The sequence below is a fragment of the Apium graveolens genome, unplaced genomic scaffold (assembly GCF_009905375.1).
Source record: "Apium graveolens cultivar Ventura unplaced genomic scaffold, ASM990537v1 ctg691, whole genome shotgun sequence".
NCBI lineage: Eukaryota > Viridiplantae > Streptophyta > Magnoliopsida > Apiales > Apiaceae > Apium > Apium graveolens.
In genome coordinates, this window is record NW_027419887.1 from 17,065 (window position 1) to 43,318 (window position 26,254).

At 33.6% G+C, this 26,254-nt stretch overlaps 1 protein-coding gene across 1 annotated transcript; it reads right to left on the reverse strand.

Annotated features, from left to right (window-relative positions):
* Window positions 1-2,263: 2,263 nt before the first annotated feature.
* LOC141703644 (uncharacterized) lies at window positions 2,264-4,432 on the reverse strand. The gene has a single exon (XM_074507099.1). The coding sequence runs from the start codon at window positions 4,430-4,432 to the stop codon at window positions 2,264-2,266; it is 2,169 nt and encodes a 722-aa protein (XP_074363200.1).
* Window positions 4,433-26,254: the final 21,822 nt, after the last annotated feature.

Sequence of the window (26,254 nt, forward strand, 5' to 3'; positions counted from 1 at the left end):
TTTTCTTACCAAGATCAGCTGACAGTTTATTTATGCTGAGCTTCTCTATCATCTCAGCGTTCTCTTTCTTTCGCATCAACCTTTTTCTTTCGTATTCTGGAATATTCTGAAATATAGAGTAGATATATATTACATTAAACTATAGACATACATTATAGGACAAATATGTAATATACAATTTAAATACTTCCTAACCTTCGGAAATGCAGTATCATATTCAACCGATTTTCCAGCCAATCGATTACTTTCCCTCTTTTTTTGTAGCCCTTGTAGTGTCACAAACTTCTTTTTTGCTTGTAAACCTGTTGATGCAAGTAGTGGTGAAAATAATAATTTAAATCAGCATGTGAAATTTAATCATCTTAACCATATTAAGCATTACCTTCAAAAAACTGTGTTCTTGGTCGCACAATCACATGTGGTTGCATTTGTGTTGTTGGATCAATAGATTTGTCAATTATGTTATCAACATAAAATTCCAAATTAACTCCTTCAACTGTCTTTATAAACTCACTTAGTTCACTGTCATTGGCAATTAGTTTCCAACCATTCAGCATGTTTTTGACATAAACTCCGCCTATTTCCGTGTATTTCAAATCATCCTTCACATACTCCATCACAACCGTGTACGAGAACTTATCAGCATCAACAAATTCTGGAATCTCAGTACATGTCCCACCTACATATTTTGTTTTCATGAACTCTCCCTTATGGTAGAATTTGATAATAAAATCTTTTTCTGCCATCCTGAAAAAGAAGAACAGGGAAAAAAATTAGTAACAATTTAATAGTAAGTAGTTTGATAATTAATTAATCCAATTTTATAGAGAGTACAAGAAAACAACTAAGTTTGCAGAAAATAAAGAAAATGACCAAGTTGTGAATATAAATAAAATACAAGAATAGAGTAATGGTAGCAGTTTGATATGACTAAAGCATGAAGTGCAATTTTTCATTGTCTAATACAATAAAATATTACATTGATTTAGAAGTAGCAGTTGGATGTCTTAAGCAGGAAGCACAATGAAAAAATACAATAACAAAAAGTAAATAGCTAGCACTTATATTTTTTAGATTTCACGATCATCCTCCTCTTCATCTGGTGTAACAGGGATTTTTTTTATAGGCACATCATCTCTATACCAGCTGACATCGTTAAGGATATTATGTCCCCTTGGCACATAACCTATGTCATTAACATCTTCAAGTGACATTCCCTCTTCTACTTCACTATACTGATCCCTTGGTAAATTCTTGATAACAAAATGTATGTCTTTTTCAGTAGGATCTTCAATATAATAAACTTGGTGTACTTGTGTAGCCAGAACAAACGGATCATCTTTTTGACAGAACTTGTTGAAGTTGACTCTTGTTAGGCCATAACAATCCCTCTCCCTTTGGTACCAACGACACTTAAATAGAACTACAGTTAACGCTCCCCAATAGTCGACTTCAATAATATCTTCAACTGCACCATAGTAAACCACATCCCCAACTATTGGATTCTGATCTTTTGCACTCGCAAAACTGGTGGTTAAGGCTGTTAGAAAGACACCACTATTTTGGGTTGTACACCTTCCATCCCTGCGCTTCGTATGGAATCTATATCCATTAACCATATAGCCATTAAACCTCTTGGCTACTCGATGTGGCCCTTTTGCCAAGGAGGATAATTCCACTGAAACATCATCTCTCATTGTAATTACCTCTTTTAACCACTTCTGAAATTCAGTTGTGTGCGTTCTTTCTCTTTTATACTTCTTTATCTTTGCTTCTTTTTCAATCAAGGCACGATGTTCCCTACAAACATAATATATAATATAATATTAGCTTACTTAAACTGGTTTAATTTGGAAATAGAGATATGCATCATATTTATATACCATATATACTTACTCTTTTAGGTTCTCGACTTCCACATTATCACAATTGAACACTATATAGCGATGTGCATTGCTCCAGATATTGTCTTCCAAATATATAGACTTCCCATTTTTATTTTTTCGAGATCCGATAGGATATCCAGCATCTGTTTCACAAGAATTATCACTTTTGCTTTGATCACAGTTGCTTAAAAATCTGGAACAAAATGTTAAACATTCTTCTGCCAAGTACCCTTCTGCTATACAACCTTCTGGTTTACTCCTATTTCGAACATAGGATTTCAGTTTGCACAAATATCTTTCAATTCCATACATCCACCTCATGTGTACTGGTCCACCATATTCAACTTCCTTACACAAGTGAATTGGCAAGTGAACCATTATGTCAAAAAAGACGGTGGAAAGATCATTTCAAGTTGACAAAGTATTTCAATTATTTCTTCTTGCAACTTCTGAACATCATCTAATTCAATCACTTTTCCACATATATGCCTAAAAAATGCACCCAGCCTCATTAAAGGTATTGCTACCTCAGGTTTTAGAGTTTTGATGACAGCAAATTGTAACAAATATTGGAGTATATAATGTGCGTCATGACTCTTATAACCAGAAATCTTACGCTCCTTGATCTGAACGCAACGACTGATATTTGATACGGATCCGTGTGGCAATTTAGCATTCATTAACATTGAACAAAACAATTCCTTTTCTTCTTTTGTCATATCAAAACAAGCTGCCCTAATTTGAACATGTTTTTTATCATCAGAATTGAAAGGATGAAGAATCTTTCTAATCCCCATTTCTTTCAAATCAAGACGACCATTAACATGATCTTTTGTCTTGCCCCCAATATTTAACAAAGTCCCCAAAATCTTATCACAAATGTTCTTCTCTATATGCATAACATCAAGGTTGTGTCTAACCATATGAGTACTCCAATATGGTAATTCAAAAAAAATGGACCTTTTCTTCCAAGGGCAATCAGTACAAGTTTTTTGTTTCGTCTTACACTTCCCAAAACTATTCTCATAACCAGATAACAGATGCTCAACCTCTATTCCCGTTAACATTTCAGGACTTTCTCCCATTTCCACTTCACCATTAAATCGCCTCTTATCAGACCTCCACTTGTGGTTAGGAGGCAGAAATTTTCTATGGTTCAAATACACAACTTTCCTCGAATGTTTCAAATAGGTTGACGAGGTCTGATAGTGGCATGAAGGACATGCTAAGTGCCCTTTAGTGCTCCAACCTGATAAGACTCCATATCCAGGAAAATCACTTATCGTCCATAGGAGGCTTGCGTGTAATTGAAATGTACTATCACGTCTTGCATCGTAAGTTTGTATTCCAACTTCCCATAATTCATTCAACTCTGTAATTAACGGCTGCATATATACATCGATATCGTTTCCAGGTTGTATGGGGCCTGGAATTAAGGTAGAAAGAATTATATATTCTGGTTTCATGATTAACCAGGGGGGAAGGTTGTAATTAACAAGTATGACTGGCCAGGTACTGTGAGAATTACTCATTGAACGATAAGGATTGAATCCATCAGATGCTAAACCTAACCTAACATTTCTAATTTCTCCAGCAAAATCTGGATACTTGGCATCCATAGACTTCCACCCCAGACCATCAGCTAGATGCCTTAACCTCCCATCCCTCTTTCGTGCTAAAGCATGCCATGTCATTAATCTAGACAATTCAGTGTTTAAGAACATTCTTTGCAGCCTTGGTTTCAAAGGAAAATATCTCATCACCTTTACTGGGATTTTATGTTCCTTTGACACATTATTTTTTTCACTACCAGTATCCTTATTTTCAACTTCTCTCCATCTTGAAGCTTCACACGTTTTGCAAAAATCCAGTTTTTCATTTTCACCCCAAAATAACATGCAGTCATTTGGACAAGCATGTATTTTTTGGTAGTCCAGACCTAGATCTTTAATCATACCCTTTGCAGCATTAAAAGAGGATGGTACATTGCAATTTGGGAAAACTTCCTTAATCAACTTAAGCAAATCGCTAAATGCTGACTCACTAAATCCGTGAATACACTTTAGTTGGTAGAGCCTAACTATGAAACTTAATCGAGTGAACTTAAGACACTCAGGATACAAAGGCTGCCCACCCTCCTCAACAAGCCGGTAAAATTTTTTTGCATCGTCATCAAGTCCCTTTCTAACTCCATGTTCACTATCATTATTACAATTCTCATATGTGTTACGTATCATTGCCTCTAACTCATCTGCTAAACCCATACCTATATCACTGTCCATGTTATCATCGACATCATTATTCTTATGGTTTGACACTTCATAAATCCATTCAGTGGACTGTGGACAAACACCATTGCAGATGAGATGTTCCTTTATAACGCTTTCACCATACCAATAACGATTACTACACTTTCTACAAGGACATTTCAACTCATTTCCTGATGCATATTCAGAAAATGCATTTGTAATAAAAGCTTTAACCCCCATCCTATATTTATCACTATATCTTGGAAGTGTTACCCATTTTTCTCCTTCAACATCCATTCTCTACATGATTATTCAACAAAAAATAAATTAAACAAACAAACAGTACTTTATTATGCTTGACAGGTCGTTAACACAAAATATGACAACAAATATTCAAAGAGTTATACTAGCAGGGCATAAACACAAATTTAGAACAAATTCAACTAGCATCATAAAACAGGGCATAAACACAAATTTAAAACAAAAAGCAGAGCTCATAAATTTAAACTAACAAGAAACCCAAAAATTATACTAGATCATAAAAACTCTCAAATAACATAGCACACACACAAATTTCAGAGCCTTCACACAAATTTCAGTAAGAAAAAAATTTAAAAATGAGTAACAGCAAGAAAAATCTAACCTTCAAATTAAATAACAGCTTTAGCTATTTATAAAAATAACCTTCAAATAACCTGCCAAAATGCATGTCAAAAAATAAATGTGGGCTATATATACATATATATACATATAATCAACAACTTCTAATGCAACTTCTATATGAATCAATTTAATCTATAATCGATTTTACCTCTAATCAATTAAATGTATTATACCTCAAATCGATTTTAGGTATCATCAATTTTAACACAAAGATGAGTATCGAGAGAGAGAGAGAGATGAGTATAGAGAGAGATGAGTATCGAGAGAGAGAGAGAGATGAGTATAGAGAGAGATGAGTATCGAGAGAGAGAGAGAGATGAGTACCTGTGCTGTGAGAGAGCGAGAGAGATAGAATAGCTGTGAGAGGGTGAGAGAGATAGAATAGCTGTGAGTGAGAGAGATAGAATAAATTTTGGTACTAATTTTGCCCGCCAATCTAACCCGCCTAAATATTTCGGTCAATTTGACCAAAAGTGTAACTGCTATTGTAACATATTTTAAACCGTGTTGCAATAGCTTATTTGTTTATAATATTATTTAAAAAGCATTAAATCACTGCAACACTTTCCTATCTTATGCAACATATTATAAAACATTGCAACAGATAAGCAACTATTTGACCTACAGCAACACTTTATGCAACAGAAATGTACTTGGGGCTTGCAATAGCCAATATATGGTGTAGTGCAATTTCCCATTTAGAAATGCACTCTTGACATCCATTTGATAGACTTTGAAATTGGCATGGGCTGCATAGGCTAGAAAAATTCTGATGGCTTCAAGTCTTGCAACAGGAGCATATGTCTCATCAAAATCTATTCCCTCTTGTTGAGAATAGCCTTTAGCAACCAATCTGGCTTTATTCCTTATGACAATGCCATTTTCATCCATCTTGTTTCTGAATACCCATTTTGTGTCAATAGGACTCTTGTTCTTTGGTTTGGGTACCAGCTTCCAAACTTTGTTCCTCTCAAATTGGTTCAGCTCTTCCTGCATAGCTAATATCCAATCTGGATCCAATAAAGCTTCTTCCACTTTCTTAGGTTCCTCCTGAGATAGAAAACTACTATACAGACATTCATCTTGAGTAGCTTTTCTTGTTTGCACTTTAGATGATGCATCACCAATGATCAGTTCAAAGGGATGATTCTTGGTCCATTTCCTTTGAGGTGGAAGATATACTCTAGATGAGGTGGCCTCAGTATTGTCATGATGTGAGACAGGGTGTTGATTAGTTGAAACTCCCCCTGAGTTGTTGGTCCTTTGCAGGGAACTTGGAGTTTTATCAACTGATGATGTAAATTGATTATCCGTTGATGAACTATGATCAACGGATGCTTCATTTTGTACTTCAACGGATGATGCACTATGTCTTTCAATGGATACTGCATTGCCTCTATCAATGGATGCAGAATTTTGTGCTTTATCCAAGGGCATGTTTTGAATCCCTTTTGAAGTGTCATCTCCATCAGTCTCCTCTTCACTATCATCACAATATATCTCAATGTTGTCAAATTTGAGTTTCTCATGTTGTCCCTCATCTGTTAGTCCATCAATCTTTTTATCATCAAACACAACATGCACAGATTCCATAACAATGTTGGTTCTTAGATTGTAGACCCTATAAGATTTTTAGCTGAGTAACCAACAAATATCCCTTCATCAGCCTTTGCATCAAACTTCCCTTTATGGTCAGATTGATTTCTCAGTATAAAGCATTTACATCCAAAGACATGAAGAAAGTTTAGAATTGGTTTTCTTCTCTTGAACAACTGATAAGGAGTCATGCCTTTAGCTTGATTGATCAAAGAAATATTCTGAGTGCAGCAGGCACAATTAACAGCTTCAGCCCAGAAATATGTTGGTAACTTTGATTCTTCAAGCATTGTTCTAGCAGCCTCAATTAAAGATCTGTTCTTTCTTTCAACTACCCCATTTTGCTGAGGTGTTCTTGGAGCTGAGAACTCATGCATGATTCCATTTTCTTCACAGAACAGCCTCATTGTCAAATTCTTGAACTCAGTTCCATTGTCACTCCTGATATTCCTAACCTTCAAGTCAGGATGATTATTGACTTGCCTGATGTGATTGATAATGATTTCACTTGCTTCATCCTTTGATCCAAGAAAATAGACCCATGAAAACTTTGAGAAATCATCTACAATCACTAAGCAATATCTTTTTCTTGCAATTGACAATACATTGACTGGTCCAAGCAAATCCATATGTAGCAGCTGTAATGGTTCATCAATTGTTGTTTCAAGCTTCTTTTTGAATGATGTTTTCCTTTGTTTGCCTTTATGACAAGCATCATACAAACCATCCCTTGAGAATTCAATAAGAGGAATTCCTCTAACTAAGTCCTTTTTGACTAGATCATTCATTATCTTGAAATTCAAATGGGATAGCTTCTTGTGCCATAGCCAACTTTCAACTGGACTTGCTTTGCTGAAGAGACAAGTAATAGATTCTGCATCAGTAGAGTTGAAGTCAGCTAAGTACACATTTCCTTTTCTAACTCCAGTTAGAACCACTTTGTTATCTTTCTTACTGGTGACAACACAGGCTTCAGAATTGAAGAAAATTGTATTCCCTCTATCACATAGTTGACTGATGCTCAGTAAGTTGTGCTTGAGACCATCAATTAATGCAACTTCATCAATGATGACATTCCTTGTTGAAATCAAGCCATATCCCATAGTAAACCCTTTGTTGTCATCTCCAAAGGTTATGCTAGGGCCAGCTCTCTCCTTAAACTCTGTGAGCAGGGAGAAATCTCCTGTCATGTGTCTTGAACAGCCACTGTCCAAGTACCATAGATTTCTTCTGTTTCCCTGCACACCATAAAATCAATCAAGTTGATTTTGGTACCCAAGTTTCCTTGGGTCCATTCATGTTAGCCTTTCTCCTAGACTTCATTCCTCCTGCATCTTTAGACTTAGGTAACTTTGAGTCAACCTTGATCTTAGATGTAGTTGGTTGAGGTGTAGGGTTAGTCACAGAATCATTTAGCACATTTGGAATTTGATAAGGCATGGATTGTGCAAACATGTTATTCCACATAGGCATATTGTATGGCATTTGAGGCATACTAAATGCAGCAAGATAAGGATTGTTAAAATATGGCATGTTTGCAAAATGTGCATAAGGATTCTATTGAGACATAACAGGCATAGCATGCAGAGGTGATGTAGATATATTAGGCATGGAAGAGGGTACAGGTATGGGAGTTTTCTTAATAGATTTGCAATTAGCAGATAGATGATTAACACTATTACAATGCACACAGCTTTTTCTAGGAGCATACTTATCAGGTGTGTAATTGTTATGTTTGTTAACCCCTACCTTCCCATTTCTATTAGATTTCCTTTTAGTTTCCTTTTTATCCTCAACCACTTTGAGCCTATTCTTTAACTGTTCTAAGGTCATGTGTCCTATATTCACCTTACAGAAATCTTTGGATGTGCTTGCTTCTTCTTTGACAAAGTTCTTGGAAGTTGAACCAAACTTTTTGTTGAGTTTCTTTAGTTTTTCACTGTTAGAAACATCTGCCTGTTTTAATTGAGGAACCTTCAACGGATGCTCCTTTTCTTCCTTCAACGGATAATTTTCATCATCCGTTGATTCCACATCCGTTGACAGCCCATCAATTAATTCCATTTTCTTTTTGTTTTTATCCCAGACAGTCTCACAAAATGATTCAATTCCTTGGACCTTGACAATTTGAGCACTAACATCCCTAGATGTCTTCCAGGCTTTAATCACCTCTTGCTCTCTCTCTAATTGATTAGAAAGTATTTCTACTTTCTTAACAGATTCAGCTAGTTCATTTTCAACAGATATACAATGTAGCTTAGTTTTCTCTAGGTCAATCAACTTATCTTCTAACACAGCATTTCTATTACTTAAAAACAGATTGTTCTCTTTAATCCTACTATTTTCTTTAGCAAGAGATTTAAGAGACACACGCAAGTGATACAATTCAGTAGACATGTCATTAAAAGCATCATTGCACTCTTCTTTAGTAAGCTGTGTTAAATCAGTAGTGATTACCTGGTTGCTTGATGAACTAACTTCTTTTTCCTCAGAATCAGCCATGAGAGCCAAGTTGACATATTCCACATCTTCATCCTCTTCTTCTCCATCAGCTGCCCAGTCTTTTTCTTGAGTAATGAAAGCCTTCTCCTTTTGCTTGAGCAGATCAAAATATTTCTTTTTGTAATCTACTTGGTCAAATTTCTTCTTTTCAGTAGTTGGCTTTCTGCACACACTTGCAAAGTGTCCACTTATACCACAATTGAAACACTTGAACTTGGATTTGTCCACCATGTTCTTATGAGGTTTAGTGGCTCTAGTGTTTTTCTTAAATTTCATCTTTGCAAATCTTCTGGACAGAAATGCAAGATGCTCATCAATACCATCAGAGTCATCTTGGCTGGAGTTGTCTTCATTCTCAGCAACTTGCTCCTTCCCCTTGCTTGATTCTGATTTGCTTGTGCCATCTTTGGAGTTTAATGTTGATCTCACAGTTTCTTGTCTGCATTCTTTCTCATTTTCAGCTACCAAGGCAACTGAACCTCCTTTCTTTCTTCCCTTCTCCAATACCTCATCCTGTTCCAGCTCTAGTTCATAAGTCTTCAAGATTCCATATAATCTTTCAAGAGTGAAGTCCTTATAATCTTGAGAGTTTCTCAAGGAGACAGTCATGGGTTTCCATTCCTTTGGCAAGGATCTTAAAAATTTAAGATTTGAATCCTTCACCTGGTACACTCTACCATACAGCTTCAGTCCATTCAACAGCTTTTAGAATCTATTGAATGTGTCATTTAAAGTTTCATTTTCTTCAAAATGAAAATACTCATACTGTTGAATGAGAAGCTGCATTTTGTTTTCTTTTACTTGTTCTGTACCTTCACACAGTAGCTGAACTGTGTCCCAAACCTCTTTGGCAGTTGTGCAATTTATCACATTATCAAACATATCCTTGTCAAGACCATTAAACAAAATGTTCATAGCCTTCTTATCCTTGTGGACTTCTTCTGTGTCTTCCATTGTCCATTCTGCTCTAGGTTTTGGAATGGATTGACCAACAACAATTGTGGCTGTAGCAACTGTGGCTACTTTGTGGGGAATGTGAGGACCATTCTCAATGTAGTTTACATAACCTTCATCTTGGGAGAGTAGATGAAGGTGCATTTTCACCTTCCAATGGTGATAACTGTCTTTGTCAAGAACTGGGATTTTTACTCCAATATCCTTCTTACTCATCTTTGTTAGTTTCCAAGAACTTTAAACTCTTTGTATGTCAAGAGCCTGCTCTGATACCAATTGTTATTCCTAGTGAACTAACAATGAGATTTACAGAAGGGGGGTTGAATGTAAATCTCAAAACTTTTTCAAGTTTTGAGCAGTTTCAAAGGTGTGTGTTTAAAATAAACAAGTGTGTGAATTGCTTTAAGCTAATACAGACATATATATATTCAAGCACAAAAGTACAGAACACAACAGACCTTAAAAACTTTTCTGGTGGATTTGTTGTTCCACCAGAGATGGTATTTCAGAAAATTTGTGATTCAAGAAGTTGATCACAGCTGCATCCTAGTACAAACTAGATAATTTTTCTCAAGATTTTTCTAAACAGCTCTGGAAAAATTCTCTTCTAATTAATAGCTGCTACTTGGTTTATATAACACCAAGTTTACAAGTGAAGACAAAGATAAAAAGTACAATAATAAAATAAGTTCTCCACTTGTTTCTTCTCCATTTTACTCCAGTATATTGTTGACTATTGCCTCTTTATACTAAAGTAGAACGGCTGCTTTTTCTGATGTTCCTGAAATAGGCTACCACATCTCAGTTGTCTCTGTCAACCCATGAGCCTCTGTTTGTAGGTACAACTACCACTTGTCAACTGCTATTTAACAGAACATCCGTTGAAGCCTTCATCCGTTGATGGCTTTATCCGTTGATGTGTTAGCAGTTGAAGCTCTATCCGTAGATGCACTCATCCGTTGAAGGATGTTATCCGTTGAAGCTTTAGAGACATCCGTTGAAGCTTTGTTTCTCATCCGTTGAAGGTTTTTAAGTTATCCGTTGACACCATTTCATTTATACAAAATTACAAGGCATGAAATATTTACAATTGGCCTTCCTATCTGCATATCCTTTAGTAGTCAACATGACTTATAATTTCCCTCAATATTTAAGAATTATATCTCAAATTCAGAGACTGAAATGTGCTACAACACTAGACTTATTTCTAAGTAAAGCTACACCATCAACGGATAGCCAAAGTGGTCTTATCCGTTGAGGCTACAAACACTAGATTTCTACTTAAGTGTTTTGTTAAACATATCATCAAACTAATGCACATATATTCCTAACAATCTTGCACGTCAAGATTAGAAAAATCTAGTAAAAGTACCACTCCCGATAACGAGACTCGTTTCCGATTTACAAGATTAATTTTTAAAATGATTTTTTTGACGATCCAACCGTACAGATGTTAAGATTTATCAATTTTATTCATATGAAAAAATTATTAAAAAATTTGAAATTTATCTTGCATGTTAGGATTAGAAAAATCTAGGAAAAGTATCACTCTCCACTACGAGACTCGTTCCTGATTTACAAGATTAATTTTGAAATGATTTTTTCGATGATCTAACCGTACGGATGTTAATTTATATCAATTTTTTTTTTCCAAGAAATTTATATCAATTTTAGTCATATGAAAAAATTATTAAAAAATTTGAAATTCATCTTGCACGTCAGGATTAGAAAAATCTAGTAAAAGTACCACTCCCAATAATGGGACTCGTTCCCGATTTACAAGATTAATTTTTAAATTTATTTTTTGACGATCCAACCGTACGGATGTTAAGATATATCAATTTTAGTCATATGAAAAAATTATTAAAAAAATTTGAAATTCATCTTGCACGTCATGATTAGAAAAATCTAGTAAAAGTACCACTCCCGATAACGAGACTCGTTCCCGATTTACAAGATTAATTTTTAAAATGATTTTTTTGACGATCCAACCGTACTGATGTTAAGATATATCAATTTTAGTCATATGAAAAAATTATTAAAAAATTTGAAATTCATCTTGCATGTCAGGATTAGAAAAATCTAGTAAAACCACCTCTCCTAACAACGAGACTCGTTCCTGATTTACAAGATTATTTTTGAAATGAATTTTTCGACGATCCAACCGTACGAATGTTAAGTTATATCAATTTTAGTCATATGGAAAAATTATTAAAAATTTGAAATTCATCTTGCATGTCAGGCTTAGAAAAATTCAGTAAAACTACCACACTTGACCACGAGACTTGTTCCTGATTTACGTGATTAATTTTTAAAATGATTTTTTCGACGATCCAACCGTACGGATGTTAAGATATATCAATTTTAGTCATATGAAAACATTATTAAAAAATTTGAAATTCATCTTGCACGTCAGGATTAGAAAAATCTAGTAAAAGTACCACTTCCGATAACGAGACTCATTCCCGATTTACAAGATTAATTTTTTAAATGATTTTTTTGACGATCCAACCGTACCGATGTTATGATATATCAATTTTAGTCATATGAAAAAATTATTAAAAAATTTGAAATTCATCTTGCATGTGAGGATTAGAAAAATCTAGTAAAAGTACCACTTCCAACAACGAGACTCGTTCCTGATTTACAAGATTAATTTTGAAATGTTTTTTTTCGACGATCCAACCGTACGGATGTTAATTTATATCAATTTTAGTCATATGAAAAAATTATTAAAAAATTTGAAATTCATCTTGCACGTCAGGATTAGAAAAATCTAGTAAATATACCACTCCCGATAACGGGACTCGTTCCCGATTTACAAGATTAATTTTTAAAGTGATTTTTCAACGATCCAACCGTACGGATGTTAAGATACATCAATTATAGTCATATGAAAAAATTATTAAAATATTTGAAATTCAACTTGCACACCAGGATTAGAAAAATCTAGTAAAAGTACTACTCCTGATGACGAGACTCGTTCCCGATTTACAAGATTAATTTTTAAAATGCTTTTTTCGACGATCCAACCGTACGGATGTTAAGATATATCAATTTTAGTCATATGAAAAAAGTATTAAAAAATTTAAAATTCATCTTGCATGTCAGGATTAGAAAAATCCAGTAAAAGTACCACTACCGACAACGAGACTCGTTCCCGATTTACAAGATTAATTTTTAAAATGATTTTTCGACGATCCAACCATTCGAATGTTAAGATATATCAATTTTAGTCATATGAAAAAATTATTAAAAAATTTGAAATTCATCTTGCATGTCAGGATTAGAAAAATCCAGTTAAAGTACCACTCCCGACCACGAGACTCGTTCCCGATTTACAAATTTAATTTTTATTATGATTTTTTCGACGATCCAACCGTACGGATGTTAAGATATATCAATTTTAGTCATATGAAAACATTATTAAAAAATTTGAAATTCATCTTGCATGTCAGGATTAGAAAAATCCAGTAAAAGTACCACTCCCGACCACGAGACTCATTCCCGATTTACAAGATTAATTTTTAAAATGATTTTTTCGAAGATCCAACTGTACGGATGTTAATATATATCAATTTTAGTTATATGAAAAAATTATTAAAAAAATTTGAAATTCAACTTGCATGTCAAGATTAGAAAAATCCAGTAAAAGTACTACTCCCGACAACGAGACTCATTCCCGATTTACAAGATTAATTTTTAAAATGATTTTTTCGACGATCCAAATGTACGGATGTTAATATATATCAATTTTAGTCATATGAAAAAATTATTAAAAAATTTGAAATTCATCTTGCACGTCAGGATTAGAAAAATCTAGTAAAAGTACCACTTCCGATAACGAGACTTGCTCCCGATTTACAAGATTAATTTTTAAAATAATTTTTTTGACGATCCAACCGTACCGATGTTAAGATATATCAATTTTAGTCATATGAAAAAATTATTAAAAAATTTGAAATTCATATTGCATGTGAGGATTAGAAAAATCTAGTAAAAGTACCACTTCCAACAACGAGACTCGTTCCTGATTTACAAGATTAATTTTGAAATGTTTTTTTTCGATGATCCAACCATACGGATGTTAATTTATATCAATTTTAGTCATATGAAAAAATTATTAAAAAATTTGAAATTTATCTTGCACGTCAGGATTAGAGAAATCTAGTAAATATACCACTCCCGATAACGGGACTCGTTCCCGATTTACAAGATTAATTTTTAAAATGATTTTTTGATGATCCAACCGTACGGATGTTAAGATATATCAATTTTAGTCATATGAAAAAATTATTAAAAAATTTGAAATTCATCTTGCATGTCAGGATTAGAAAAATCCAGTAAAAGTACCACTCCCGACCACGAGACTCATTCCCGATTTACAAGATTAATTTTTAAAATGATTTTTTCGAAGATCCAACTGTACGGATGTTAATATATATCAATTTTAGTTATATGAAAAAATTATTAAAAAAATTTGAAATTCAACTTGCATGTCAAGATTAGAAAAATCCAGTAAAAGTACCACTCCCGACAACGCGACTCATTCCCGATTTACAAGATTAATTTTTAAAATGATTTTTTCGATGATCCAACCGTACGGATATTAATATATATCAATTTTAGTCATATGAAAAAATTATTAAAAAATTTGAAATTCATCTTGCACGTCAGGATTAGAAAAATCTAGTAAAAGTACCACTTCCGATAACGAGACTTGCTCCCGATTTACAAGATTAATTTTAAAATAATTTTTTTGACGATCCAACCGTACCGATGTTAAGATATATCAATTTTAGTCATATGAAAAAATTATTAAAAAATTTGAAATTCATATTGCATGTGAGGATTAGAAAAATCTAGTAAAAGTACCACTTTCAACAACGAGACTCGTTCCTGATTTACAAGATTAATTTTGAAATGTTTTTTTTCGACGATCCAACCGTACGGATGTTAATTTATATCAATTTTAGTCATATTAAAAAATTATTAAAAAATTTGAAATTTATCTTGCACGTCAGGATTAGAGAAATCTAGTAAATATACCACTCCCGATAACGGGACTCGTTCCCGATTTACAAGATTAATTTTTAAAATGATTTTTCGACGATCCAACCGTACGGATGTTAAGATATATCAATTTTAGTCATATGAAAAAATTATTAAAAAATTTGAAATTCATCTTGCATGTCAGTATTAGAAAAATCCAGTAAAAACACCACTCCCGACCACGAGACTCGTTCCCGATTTACAAGATTAATTTTTAAGATGATTTTTTCGACGATCCAACCGTGCGGATGTTAAGATATATCAATTTTAGTCATATGAAAAAATTATTAAAAATTTTAAATTCATCTTGCACGTCAGGATTAGAAAAATCTAGTAAATGTACCACTCCCGATAACGAGACTCGTTCCCGATTTACAAGATTAATTTTTAAAATGATTTTTTTGAAGATCCAACCATACTGATGTTAAGATATATCAATTTTAGTCATATGAAAATATTATTAAAAAATTTGAAATTCATCTTGCATATCAGGATTAGAAAAATCTAGTAAAAGTACCACTCCCAACAACGAGACTCGTTCCTGATTTACAAGATTAATTTTGAAATGATTTTTTCGACGATCCAACCGTACGGATGTTAAGTTATATCAATTTGATTCATATGAAAAAATTATTAAAAATTTTGAAATTCATCTTGCATGTCAGGCTTAGAAAAATCCAGTAAAAGTACCACACCGGACCACGAGACTCGTTCCCGATTTACAAGATTAATTTTTAAAATAATTTTTTCGACGATCCAACCGTACGGATGTTAAGATATATCAATTTTAGTCATATGAAAAAATTATTAAAAAATTTGAAATTTATCTTGCACGTCAGGATTAGAAAAATCTAGTAAAAGTACCACTCCAGATAACGAGACTCGTTCCCGATTTACAAGATTAATTTTTAAAATGATTTTTTTGACGATCCAACCGTACAGATGTTAAGATTTATAAATTTTATTCATATGAAAAAATTATTAAAAAATTTGAAATTCATCTTACATGTTATGATTAGAAAAATCTAGTAAAAGTACCACTCCCCACAACGAGACTCGTTCCTGATTTACAAGATTAATTTTGAAATGATTTTTTCGACGATCCAACCGTACGGATGTTAATTTATATCAATTTTAGTCATATGAAAAAATTATTAAAAAATTGAAATTCATCTTGCACGTCAGTATTAGAAAAATCTAGTAAAAGTACCACTCCCAATAACGGGACTCGTTCCCGATTTACAAGATTAATTTTTAAAATAATTTTTCGACCATCCAACCGTACGGATGTTAAGATATATCAATTTTAGTCATATGAAAAAATTATTAAAAAATTTGAAATTCATCATGCACGTCAGGATTAGAAAAATCTAGTAAAAGTACCACTCCCGATAACGAGACTCATTCCCGATTTAAAAGATTAATTTTTAAAATAATTTTGTCGAAGATCCAACCATACGGATGTTAAGATAAATCAATTTTATTTATATGAAAAAATTATTAAAAATTTTGAAATTCATCTTGCATTTCAGGATTAGAAAAATCCAGTAGAAGTACCACTACCGACACCGAGACTCGTTCCCGATTTACAAGATTAATTTTTAAAATGATTTTTTCGAAGATCCAACCGTTCGGATGTTAAGATATATCAATTTTAGGCATGTGAAAAAATTATTAAAAAATTTGAAATTCATCTTGCATGTCAGGATTAGAAAAATCCAGTTAAAGTACCACTCCCGACCACGAGACTCGTTCCCGATTTACAAATTTAATTTTTAAAATGATTTTTTCGACGATCCAATCGTTTGGAAGTTAAGATATATCAATTTTAGTCATATGAAAAAATTATTAAAAAATTTGAAATTCATCTTGCATGTCAGGATTAGAAAAATCCAGTTAAAGTAACACTCCTGACCACGAGACTCGTTCCCGATTTACAAATTTAATTTTTAAAATGATTTTTTCGACGATCCAACCGTTCGGATGTTAAGATATATCAATTTTAGTCATATGAAAAAATTATTAAAAAATTTGAAATTCATCTTGCATGTCAGGATTAGAAAAATCCAGTTAAAGTACCACTCCCGACCACGTGACTCGTTCCCGAGTTACAAATTTAATTTTTAAAATGATTTTTTCGACGATCCAACTGTACGGATGTTAAGATATATCAATTTTAGTCATATGAAAAAATTATTAAAAAATTTGAAATTCATCTTGCATGTCTGGATTAGAAAAATCCAGTAAAAGTACCACTCCCGACCACGAGACTCATTCCCGATTTACAAGATTAATTTTTAAAATGATTTTTTTGAAGATCCAACCGTACAGATGTTAATATATATCAATTTTAGTTATATAAAAAAATTTTTAAAAAAATTTGAAATTCAACTTGCATGTCAAGATTAGAAAAATCCAGTAAAAGTACCACTTCCGACAACGAGACTCATTCCCGATTTACAAGATTAATTTTTAAAATGATTTTTTCGACGATCCAACCGTACGGATGTTAATATATATCAATTTTAGTCATATGAAAAAATTATTAAAAAATTTGAAATTCATCTTGCACGTCAGGATTAGAAAAATCTAGTAAAAGTACCACTTCCAACAACGAGACTCGTTCCTGATTTACAAGATTAATTTTGAAATATTTTTTTTCCACGATCCAACTGTACGGATGTTAATTTATATCAATTTTATTCATATGAAAAAATTATAAAAAAATTTGAAATTCATCTTGCACGTCAGGATTAGAGAAATCTAGTAAATATACCACTCCCGATAACGGGACTCGTTCCCGATTTACAAGATTAATTTTTAAAATGATTTTTCAACGATCCAACCGTACGGATGTTAAGATATATCAATTTTAGTCATATGAAAAAATTATTAAAAAATTTGAAATTCATCTTGCATGTCAGTATTAGAAAAATTCAGTAAAAATACCACTCCCGACCACGAGACTCGTTCCCGATTTACAAGATTAATTTTTAAAATGATTTTTTCGACGATCCAACCGTGCGGAAGTTAAGATATATCAATTTTAGTCATATGAAAAAATTATTAAAAAATTTGAAATTCATCTTGCACGTCAGGATTAGAAAAATCTAGTAAAAGTACCACTCCCGATAACGAGATTCGTTCCCGATTTACAAGATTAATTTTTAAAATGATTTTGTCAAAGATTCAACCGTACGGATGTTAAGATAAATCAATTTTAGTTATATGAAAAAATTATTAAAAATATTGAAATTCATCTTGCGTGTCAGGATTGGAAAAATCCAGTAAAAGTACCACTCTTGACAACGAGACTCGTTCCCGATTTACAAGATTAATTTTTAAAATAATTTTTTCGACGATCCAACCATACAGATGTTAGGATATATCAATTTTAGTCATATGAAAAAATTATTAAAAAAATTGAAATTCATCTTGCACGTCATGATTAGAAAAATCTAGTAAAAGTACCACTCCCGATAACGAGACTCGTTCCCGATTTACAAGATTAATTTTTAAAATGATTTTTTTGACGATCCAACCGTACTGATGTTAAGATATATCAATTTTAGTCATATGAAAAAATTATTAAAAAATTTGAAATTCATCTTGCATGTCAGGATTAGAAAAATCTAGTAAAACTACCCCTCCCTACAACAAGACTCGTTCCTGATTTACAAGATTAATTTTGAAATGATTTATTCGACAATCCAACCGTACGGATGTTAAGTTATATCAATTTTAGTCATATGAAAAAATTATTAAAAAATTTGAAATTCATCTTGCATGTCAGGATTAGAAAAATCTAGTAAAAGTACCACTCCCAACAAAGAGACACGTTCCTGATTTACAAGATTAATTTTGAAATAATTTTTTCGATGATCCAACCGTACGGATGTTAAGTTATATCAATTTCAGTCATATGAAAAAATTATTAAAAAATTTGAAATTCATCTTGTACGTCAGGATTAGAACATTACTCATACCAGAGCATGAAGTTACAGTTCATAAATCACCTCATTGGTTGATGGAGTTCAGAGACAATAAAGGAGTCAGAAGATTTTTTAGACTTGAAGATCAGCTCAAGATTGCCAGTAATGAAACTCTCAAGGATATGCAATCTAAGTTGGACATCAATAAAGAAGATGAAGCTGAATTCCACAGACAACTCCAACTCCAAATAGAGGAGAGTGACAGGAGGCTAGGGAAGAAAATAAGGGATCAAAGGAAAAGGAATTAATCTGCTCAGACTAAAGGAGCACCCTTGGAAACAATGTAATTCTTCAATTCTATCTCAGTATATACACTTTTGCAGCACTTTTGAATTTCTACTTTATTTCAGTTCATATGTTTATTAAGTGTTTTGTTATCATCAAGTTAAACCCAAATTTATGCCTACAGTTCTAGTAGACATAAATAGGGGGAGATTGTTAGGAATATGTGTATTAGTTTGATGATAAGTTCAACAAAACACTTAAGTAGAAATCTGGTGTTTGTAGCCTCAACGGATAAGACCATTCTGGCTATTCGTTGAAGGAGTAGCTTTACTTAGAAATAAGTTTAGTATTGTAGCACATTTCATTCTCTGTATTTAAGTTGTAATTCTTAGATGTTGTGGGAAATTATAAGTCATGTTGACTACTAGTGGATATGCAATAGGAGGGCTAATTGTAAATATTTCATGCCTTGTAATTTTGTATAAGTGAAGTAGTATCAACTGATATTAAAGGCCTTCAACGGATGAGAAACAAAGCTTCAACGGATGTCTCTAAAGCTTCAACGGATAACATCCATCAACGGATGAGTGCTTCAACGGATAAATTTTCAACTGCTAATGCATCAACGGATAAAGCTTCAACGGATACAGCTTCAACGGATAAAGCCATCAACGGATGAAAGCTTCAACGGATGCTAAGTTCAATAGCAATTTATAGTGACAACTCATAAGCCGACAGAGGCACATGGGTTGATAGAGACAAACTGGAATGTGGTAGCCTCTTGGAGGAATCAAGAAAAAGCAGCATTTCCATTCTGGTGCAAACAAGGAAGTATTCAAAGATTCACAGCTAAACCTAAATTGCATTGGATAGAGAAATGAAGAAGAAACATGTGAAGAATCTTTTAATTGTATTTTACAGTTTTGTTTTCACTCGTAAACTTGGTGATATATAAACCAAGTAGCAGCTAGTAATTAGATGGTGAATTTTCCAGAGCTATTTAGAAAAATCCAGAGAGAAAATCATCTAGTTTGTACTAGGACGCAACTGTGATCAATTCTCTGATTCACAGATTTTCTGAAATAACACATCTCTGGTGGAACAACAAATCCACCAGAAAAGTTTTTAAGTTCTTTGTGTTCTTTACATTTGTGCTTGAATATATCTGTCTGTATTAGCTTAACGCAATTCACAAACATTTGTTCATCAAAACACTTAGTCTTAGAAACTGCTCAAAACTCAAAAAAGTTTTGAGATTTACATTCAACCCCCTCTTCTGTAAATCTCATTGTTAGTCCACTGGGAATAACAATTGGTATCAGAGCAAGCTCTTAACATACAAAGAGTTTAAAGATCTATTCTGCTAACATCATGAGTAAGAAGGATATTGGTGTAAAGATTCCAATCCTGGAAAGAGATAACTATCATCACTGGAAAGTGAAGATGCATTTACATCTTCTCTCTCAAGATGAAAGCTACATCAACTGCATTGAAAATGGTCCTCACATTCCTCACAAAGTGGCCACAGCTGCTACTGCAACAGTTGTTATTGGACAGTCTATACCCAAGCCAAAAGCATAATGGACTGTTGAAGATATTGAAGAGGTTCACAAGGACAAGAAAGCCATGAACATTCTGTTTAATGGCCTAGATCAAGATATGTTTGACAATGTCATTAACAGTCAAACTGCTAAGGAAATTTGGGATACTGAGCAACTTATCTGTGAAGGTACTGAGCAAGTTAGAGAAAACAAAATGCAGCTTCTCATTCAACAGTATGAATATTTTCATTTTGAAGAAGGAGAATCATTGAATGATACCTTCAACAGATTTCAGAAACTGTTGAATGGATTGAAGCTGTATGGCAGAGTGTACCAAGTCAAGGACTCCAATTTAAAATTTCTAAGGTCTCTACCAAAGGAATGGAAGCCTATGACTGTTTCTCTAAGAAATTCTCAAGATTATAAGGACTTCACACTTGAAAGATTATATGGAATTTTGAAGACCTATGAACTTGAGATGGAGCAAGATGAGCTGTTGGAAAAGGGAAAAAGAAAAGGTGGATTAGTTGCACTTGTAGCTGACAATGAGAAGATTGAAGCCAGGAATGAAGAAAAGACAATGCCAAGTCTTAAAATTGGCACAAGCAAATCAGAATCAAGTAAGGGAAAGGAGCAAGTAGCTAAGGTTGAAGATAATTCCAGTCAAGATGACTCTGATGATGTTGATGAACATCTGGCTTTTCTGTCTAGGAGGTTTGCAAAGATGAAATTCAAGAAAAATGCAAAATTCACTAAGTCAAACAAGAACATGGTGGACAAATCTAAGTTCAAATGTTATAACTGTGGCATAAGTGGACACTTTGCAAATGAGTGCAGAAAGCCATCCTCTGACAAGAAGAAATTTGAGCAAGTTGATTACAAAAAGAAATATTTCGATTTGCTCAAACAAAAGGAAAGAGCTTTTCTGACTCAAGATGATTGGGCAGCAGATGGAGCCAATGAAGATGATGATATGGAATATGTCAACCTAGCCCTGATGGCTAATTCTGATGAAAATGAAACTAGTTCATCAAGCAACCAGGTAATTACTACTGACCTCTCTCAGCTTTCTAATATTGAATGCAATGAAGCCATAAATGATATGTCCAATGAATTACATCATTTGCGTGTTTCCCTTAAATCACTAGCTAAAGAAAACACAAGAATAAAAGAGAATAATGTGTTTTTAAGTGATAGGAATGCTGTGTTAGAGGGTAAGGTAATTGAGCTTGAAAAGATTAAAATCAAATGCTTGACTGTTGAGAGTGAACTAGAAGAATTTGTTAAGAAAGTAGAAATTCTTTCTAAACAATTAGAACGTGAGCAAGAGGTAATCAAGGCCTGGAAAACATCTAGGGATGTTAGTGCTCAAATTATCAAGGTTCAGGGAATTGAATCACTCTGTGAGAATGCCTGGAAGAAAACCAAAAAGGAAGTTGAATTAATTGATGGTTTGTCAACGGATGTGGAATCAACGGATGATGAAAGTTATCCGTTGAAGGAAGAAAAAGAGCATCCGTTGAAGGCTCATCAATTAAAACATGCAAGTGATTTTAAAATGAACAATTTGAAAAATCTCAATAAGAAGTTTGGTTCAACTTCCAAGAACTTTGTCAAGGAAGAAGCTAGCACATCCAAAGATGCCAGTAAGGTGAATATAGGACACATGACCTTAGATCAGTTGAAAAATAGGCTTAAGTTGGTTGAGGATAAAAAGGAAACTAAAAGAAAATCTAATAGAAATGGGAAGGTAGGGATTAACAAACACAACAATTACACACCTGATAAGTATGCTTGTTAGATATATTTGATAATGTCATGGCTAATATGTTTTATGTTTAGATTTCAGATCTTATTTGAACAGGACAAATCAGTACTTATACTGAAAGTCAGAACCTAAGGGATATCAGTACTTATGTTATCAGGAGATAAGCATCAGGAGATAGATATCAGAACTTAAGTGCTGAAGGACGATCAGATAAGGACAGTAGCTGATTAAAGTTAAGAAGATCAAGATAAACATAAGAAGAGATATGCATGAAGAAGGAATTCCGTGAAGAATGGAATACTTGGAATAGAAGATATCTGATTGATATATTTTAGGAAGCAGAATTATATTCCATATCAATTAGCGATTATCTTGTAACTGTGTAGTATATAAACACAGACATAGGGTTTACACTATAAGTGTTATCATTATCGAGAATATTATTTACTATAACCCTAGCAGCTCTCGTGATATTTTGTTCATCACTGAGAGATAACAGTTCCAGATTGTAACAGAGTTTATTGTTTAAATAAAGTTTGTTTTCTGTTACATAAGTTCTTAAAGTTTGATTTGATTGTAATAAACACTGTATTCACCCCCTCTACAGTGAAAGTGTGACCTAACAAGTGGTATCAGAGCCTTCTGTTAACACACATACAGTTAAAGATCCAAACACAATCATGTCTGACACAGAAACTCCAACTAAGCCTACCAAAACTGAGGAATCATCAAAGACATCAACTCAGAGTCGATATGAGACTATCAGAGTTCCCATATTGAGACCATCTGAATATCCCATATGGAAGGTAAGGATGACCATGTTTCTGGAAGCAACAGATCCAGAATACCTTGATAGAATCAAGGAAGGGCCTCACAAACCTACCAAGCTCGCTGTTGTAGTTGCAGGTGAAGCAGCAATGACCGTACCAAAGGAAAAGAGTGATTACACTGCTGAAGATATAGCATCTATTGCTAAGGATGCCAAGGTACGACACTTATTGCATAGTGCCATTGATAATGTAATGTCAAACAGGGTAATCAACTGCAAGACTGCTAAGGAGATATGGGATACACTGGAGACAAGGTGTCAAGGAACTGAAACAGTTAAGAAGAACAGGAAGACAATACTCACTCAAGAGTATGAACACTTTGACTCTAGGACTAATGAGTCATTGACTGATGTATATGATAGATTTGTCAAACTCTTGAATGACTTGTCATTGGTTAATAAGGAGTATGATCTTGAAGATACAAACCTTAAATTCCTGTTAGCTCTTCCTGAATGTTGGGATTTGAAGGCAACAACAATAAGAGACAACTACAATCTTGATGAAACAACTCTTGATGAAATCTATGGAATGCTCAAGACTCATGAACTTGAGATGGAACAAAGAAGCAAGAGGAAAGGAGGAAAGTCAAGGACAGTTGCTCTCAAGGCTGAAGAGGAATCCCCCAAATCACCTTCCTCAAAGAAAGACAAGGGTAAAGCTCTTATCATAAAGTCTGATACTGAGTCATCAAGTTCTGAGAGTAATGATGACTCAGATTCTGAAAGCTTACCTGAAACTGATGCTGATGATGAGATGATGAAGCTGTGTGCTCTTATGGTGAAAGAAATCACAAAGATTGCATACAGGAAGTTCAGGAAGGGAAAGAAGTTTTCCAGGAAAGGCATAAGTTCTGATAAGAAGAATTTCAGAAGATCTGAAGGAAGAGGAGGAAAGTCTGACAGAGGAGATTACGCTAATGTTAAATGTTATAATTGTGGTGAGAAAGGCCACATATCTCCTGATTGCAAGAAGACCAAGAATGACAAAGGCAAAGCTCTTGTCACAAAGCAGAAAAGCTGGACAGACACCTCAGACTCTGAAAGTGAGGAGAACTATGCATTGATGGCAAATGCTGATAAATCAAGTTCTGAGAGCAGTTCTGAAGCTGCTGAAACAAAGGTACCTCAGACTACTTATGCTTTTATACTGATGATATTAATGAGTTGAGAAGATATCTTAAAACCATGTTTGTTAGTTATAGAGATCAAACTTTAACATGTGAAAGATTAACTTCTGAAAATCTTGCTTTTAGGAAAAGAAATGATTTCTTAGAAAAAGAGTTAGTCATGTTCCATCAAACTCAGAAGGATAGAGATGATGCTTTTTATGTTAGGGATGAAGTGCTAAAAATGAATGAATCTCTAAAAACTGAGTTAGAAAAGGAGAGAGAGATTATAAGAACTTGGACTAACTCTGGCAAAACAACTCAAAATTTGCTAAGCAGTGGAAACTGGAAAGAGGGCTTAGGTTATGGAGAAAATAAAAATGAAAAAGGAACTGTAGAAATTAAGCCTGTTGATAAGCAAAAGCCGAAGTTAAAACCTGTTAAGTTTGTAACTGAAAAATCTGAAAATGAGAAATCAGAAGTTAAAAAGGAATTAGCTTCTGACAAACTAAAACAGGAAAAGACAGCTGAAGTTAACATAGGCTTAATGACAAAGAAGCAGCTTAAGCATAAGCTGAAAGATGTTAAGAATGCAAACAAGGTAAAATCACCTAGGAAAAACAGGAATGGAAAGGAAGGTGTGAATAAAAGCAATAACTATAAATCTGTTCCTGATGCTCCTAGGAAAGCATGTCATAACTGTGGAAGTTCTAACCATCTGGCTTCTTTTTGCAGGAAAAATAAGAATATTAACTCCTTATCTTCAAAATCAGGAGTTAAGAGTCAGTCTGTTAGATACAAACCACAAAATCCTTGTTTTCATTGTGGTAGTTTATGGCATTCCATTTATACTTGTAAGGAATATCATAGTTTATACTATGATTATTATCAAATAAAACATTCTTTAAAGAAAGTTTCTGTTGTTCCTTCTAGTGTAAGTTCTGATTCAAAGTCTGGTAGTATAAGTTCTGATAAGAAAACTGTTAACATAAAATCTGATGCTAAATCCGCTGCAAATGTTAACAAACCTAAAAAGGCCAAAGGATCCAAGCAAGTCTGGGTCCTTAAAACTAATAATTAGTGGTCTTTTTGATTGCAGGACAACAGGAAAAATATTTTAGTTCTGGACAGTGGATGTTCAGGACATATGACTGGAAATAAGGCCCTGCTATCAGACTTTGTGGAGAAAGCTGGCCCAAGTGTTTCTTATGGAGATGGCAACATTGGAAAAACTTTGGGATATGGCAATATCAATCTTGGGAATGTCATCATTAAAGATGTAGCTCTGGTCTCAGGACTTAAACACAACTTACTGAGTATAAGTCAAATCTGTGACAGAGGTTATCATGTTGATTTCTTTGCAGAACATTGTGAAATAGTTAGTAAATCTAAAGAAAAAATTGTTCTGAAGGGATTCAGGCGTGGTAACATTTATGAAGCTAAGCTTTCAACAAGTTCTGATGGTTCTGCAATCTGTTTAGTGAGTAGAGCCTCAACTGAAGAAAGCTGGAATTGGCACAAGAAACTCTCTCATTTAAACTTCAACAAGATAAATGAACTGATCAAGAAAGATCTTGTGAGAGGACTGCCAAAATCAGTGTTTGTTCCTGATGGTCTTTGTGACTCATGTCAGAAGGCTAAACAAAGAAAATCTTCGTTCAAGAGCAAGACTGAATCATCAATTCTTGAGCCTTATTATCTACTTCATGTTGATCTATTTGGTCCAGTGAATGTCATGTCTATTGCAAAGAAGAAATATGCGTTGGTCATAGTAGATGAGTTCACCAGATACACATGGGTGTATTTCTTGCACACAAAAAGTGAAACTGCATCTATCCTGATTGATCATGTCAAACATCTGGATAAATTGATCAAAGATTCTGTGAAAATT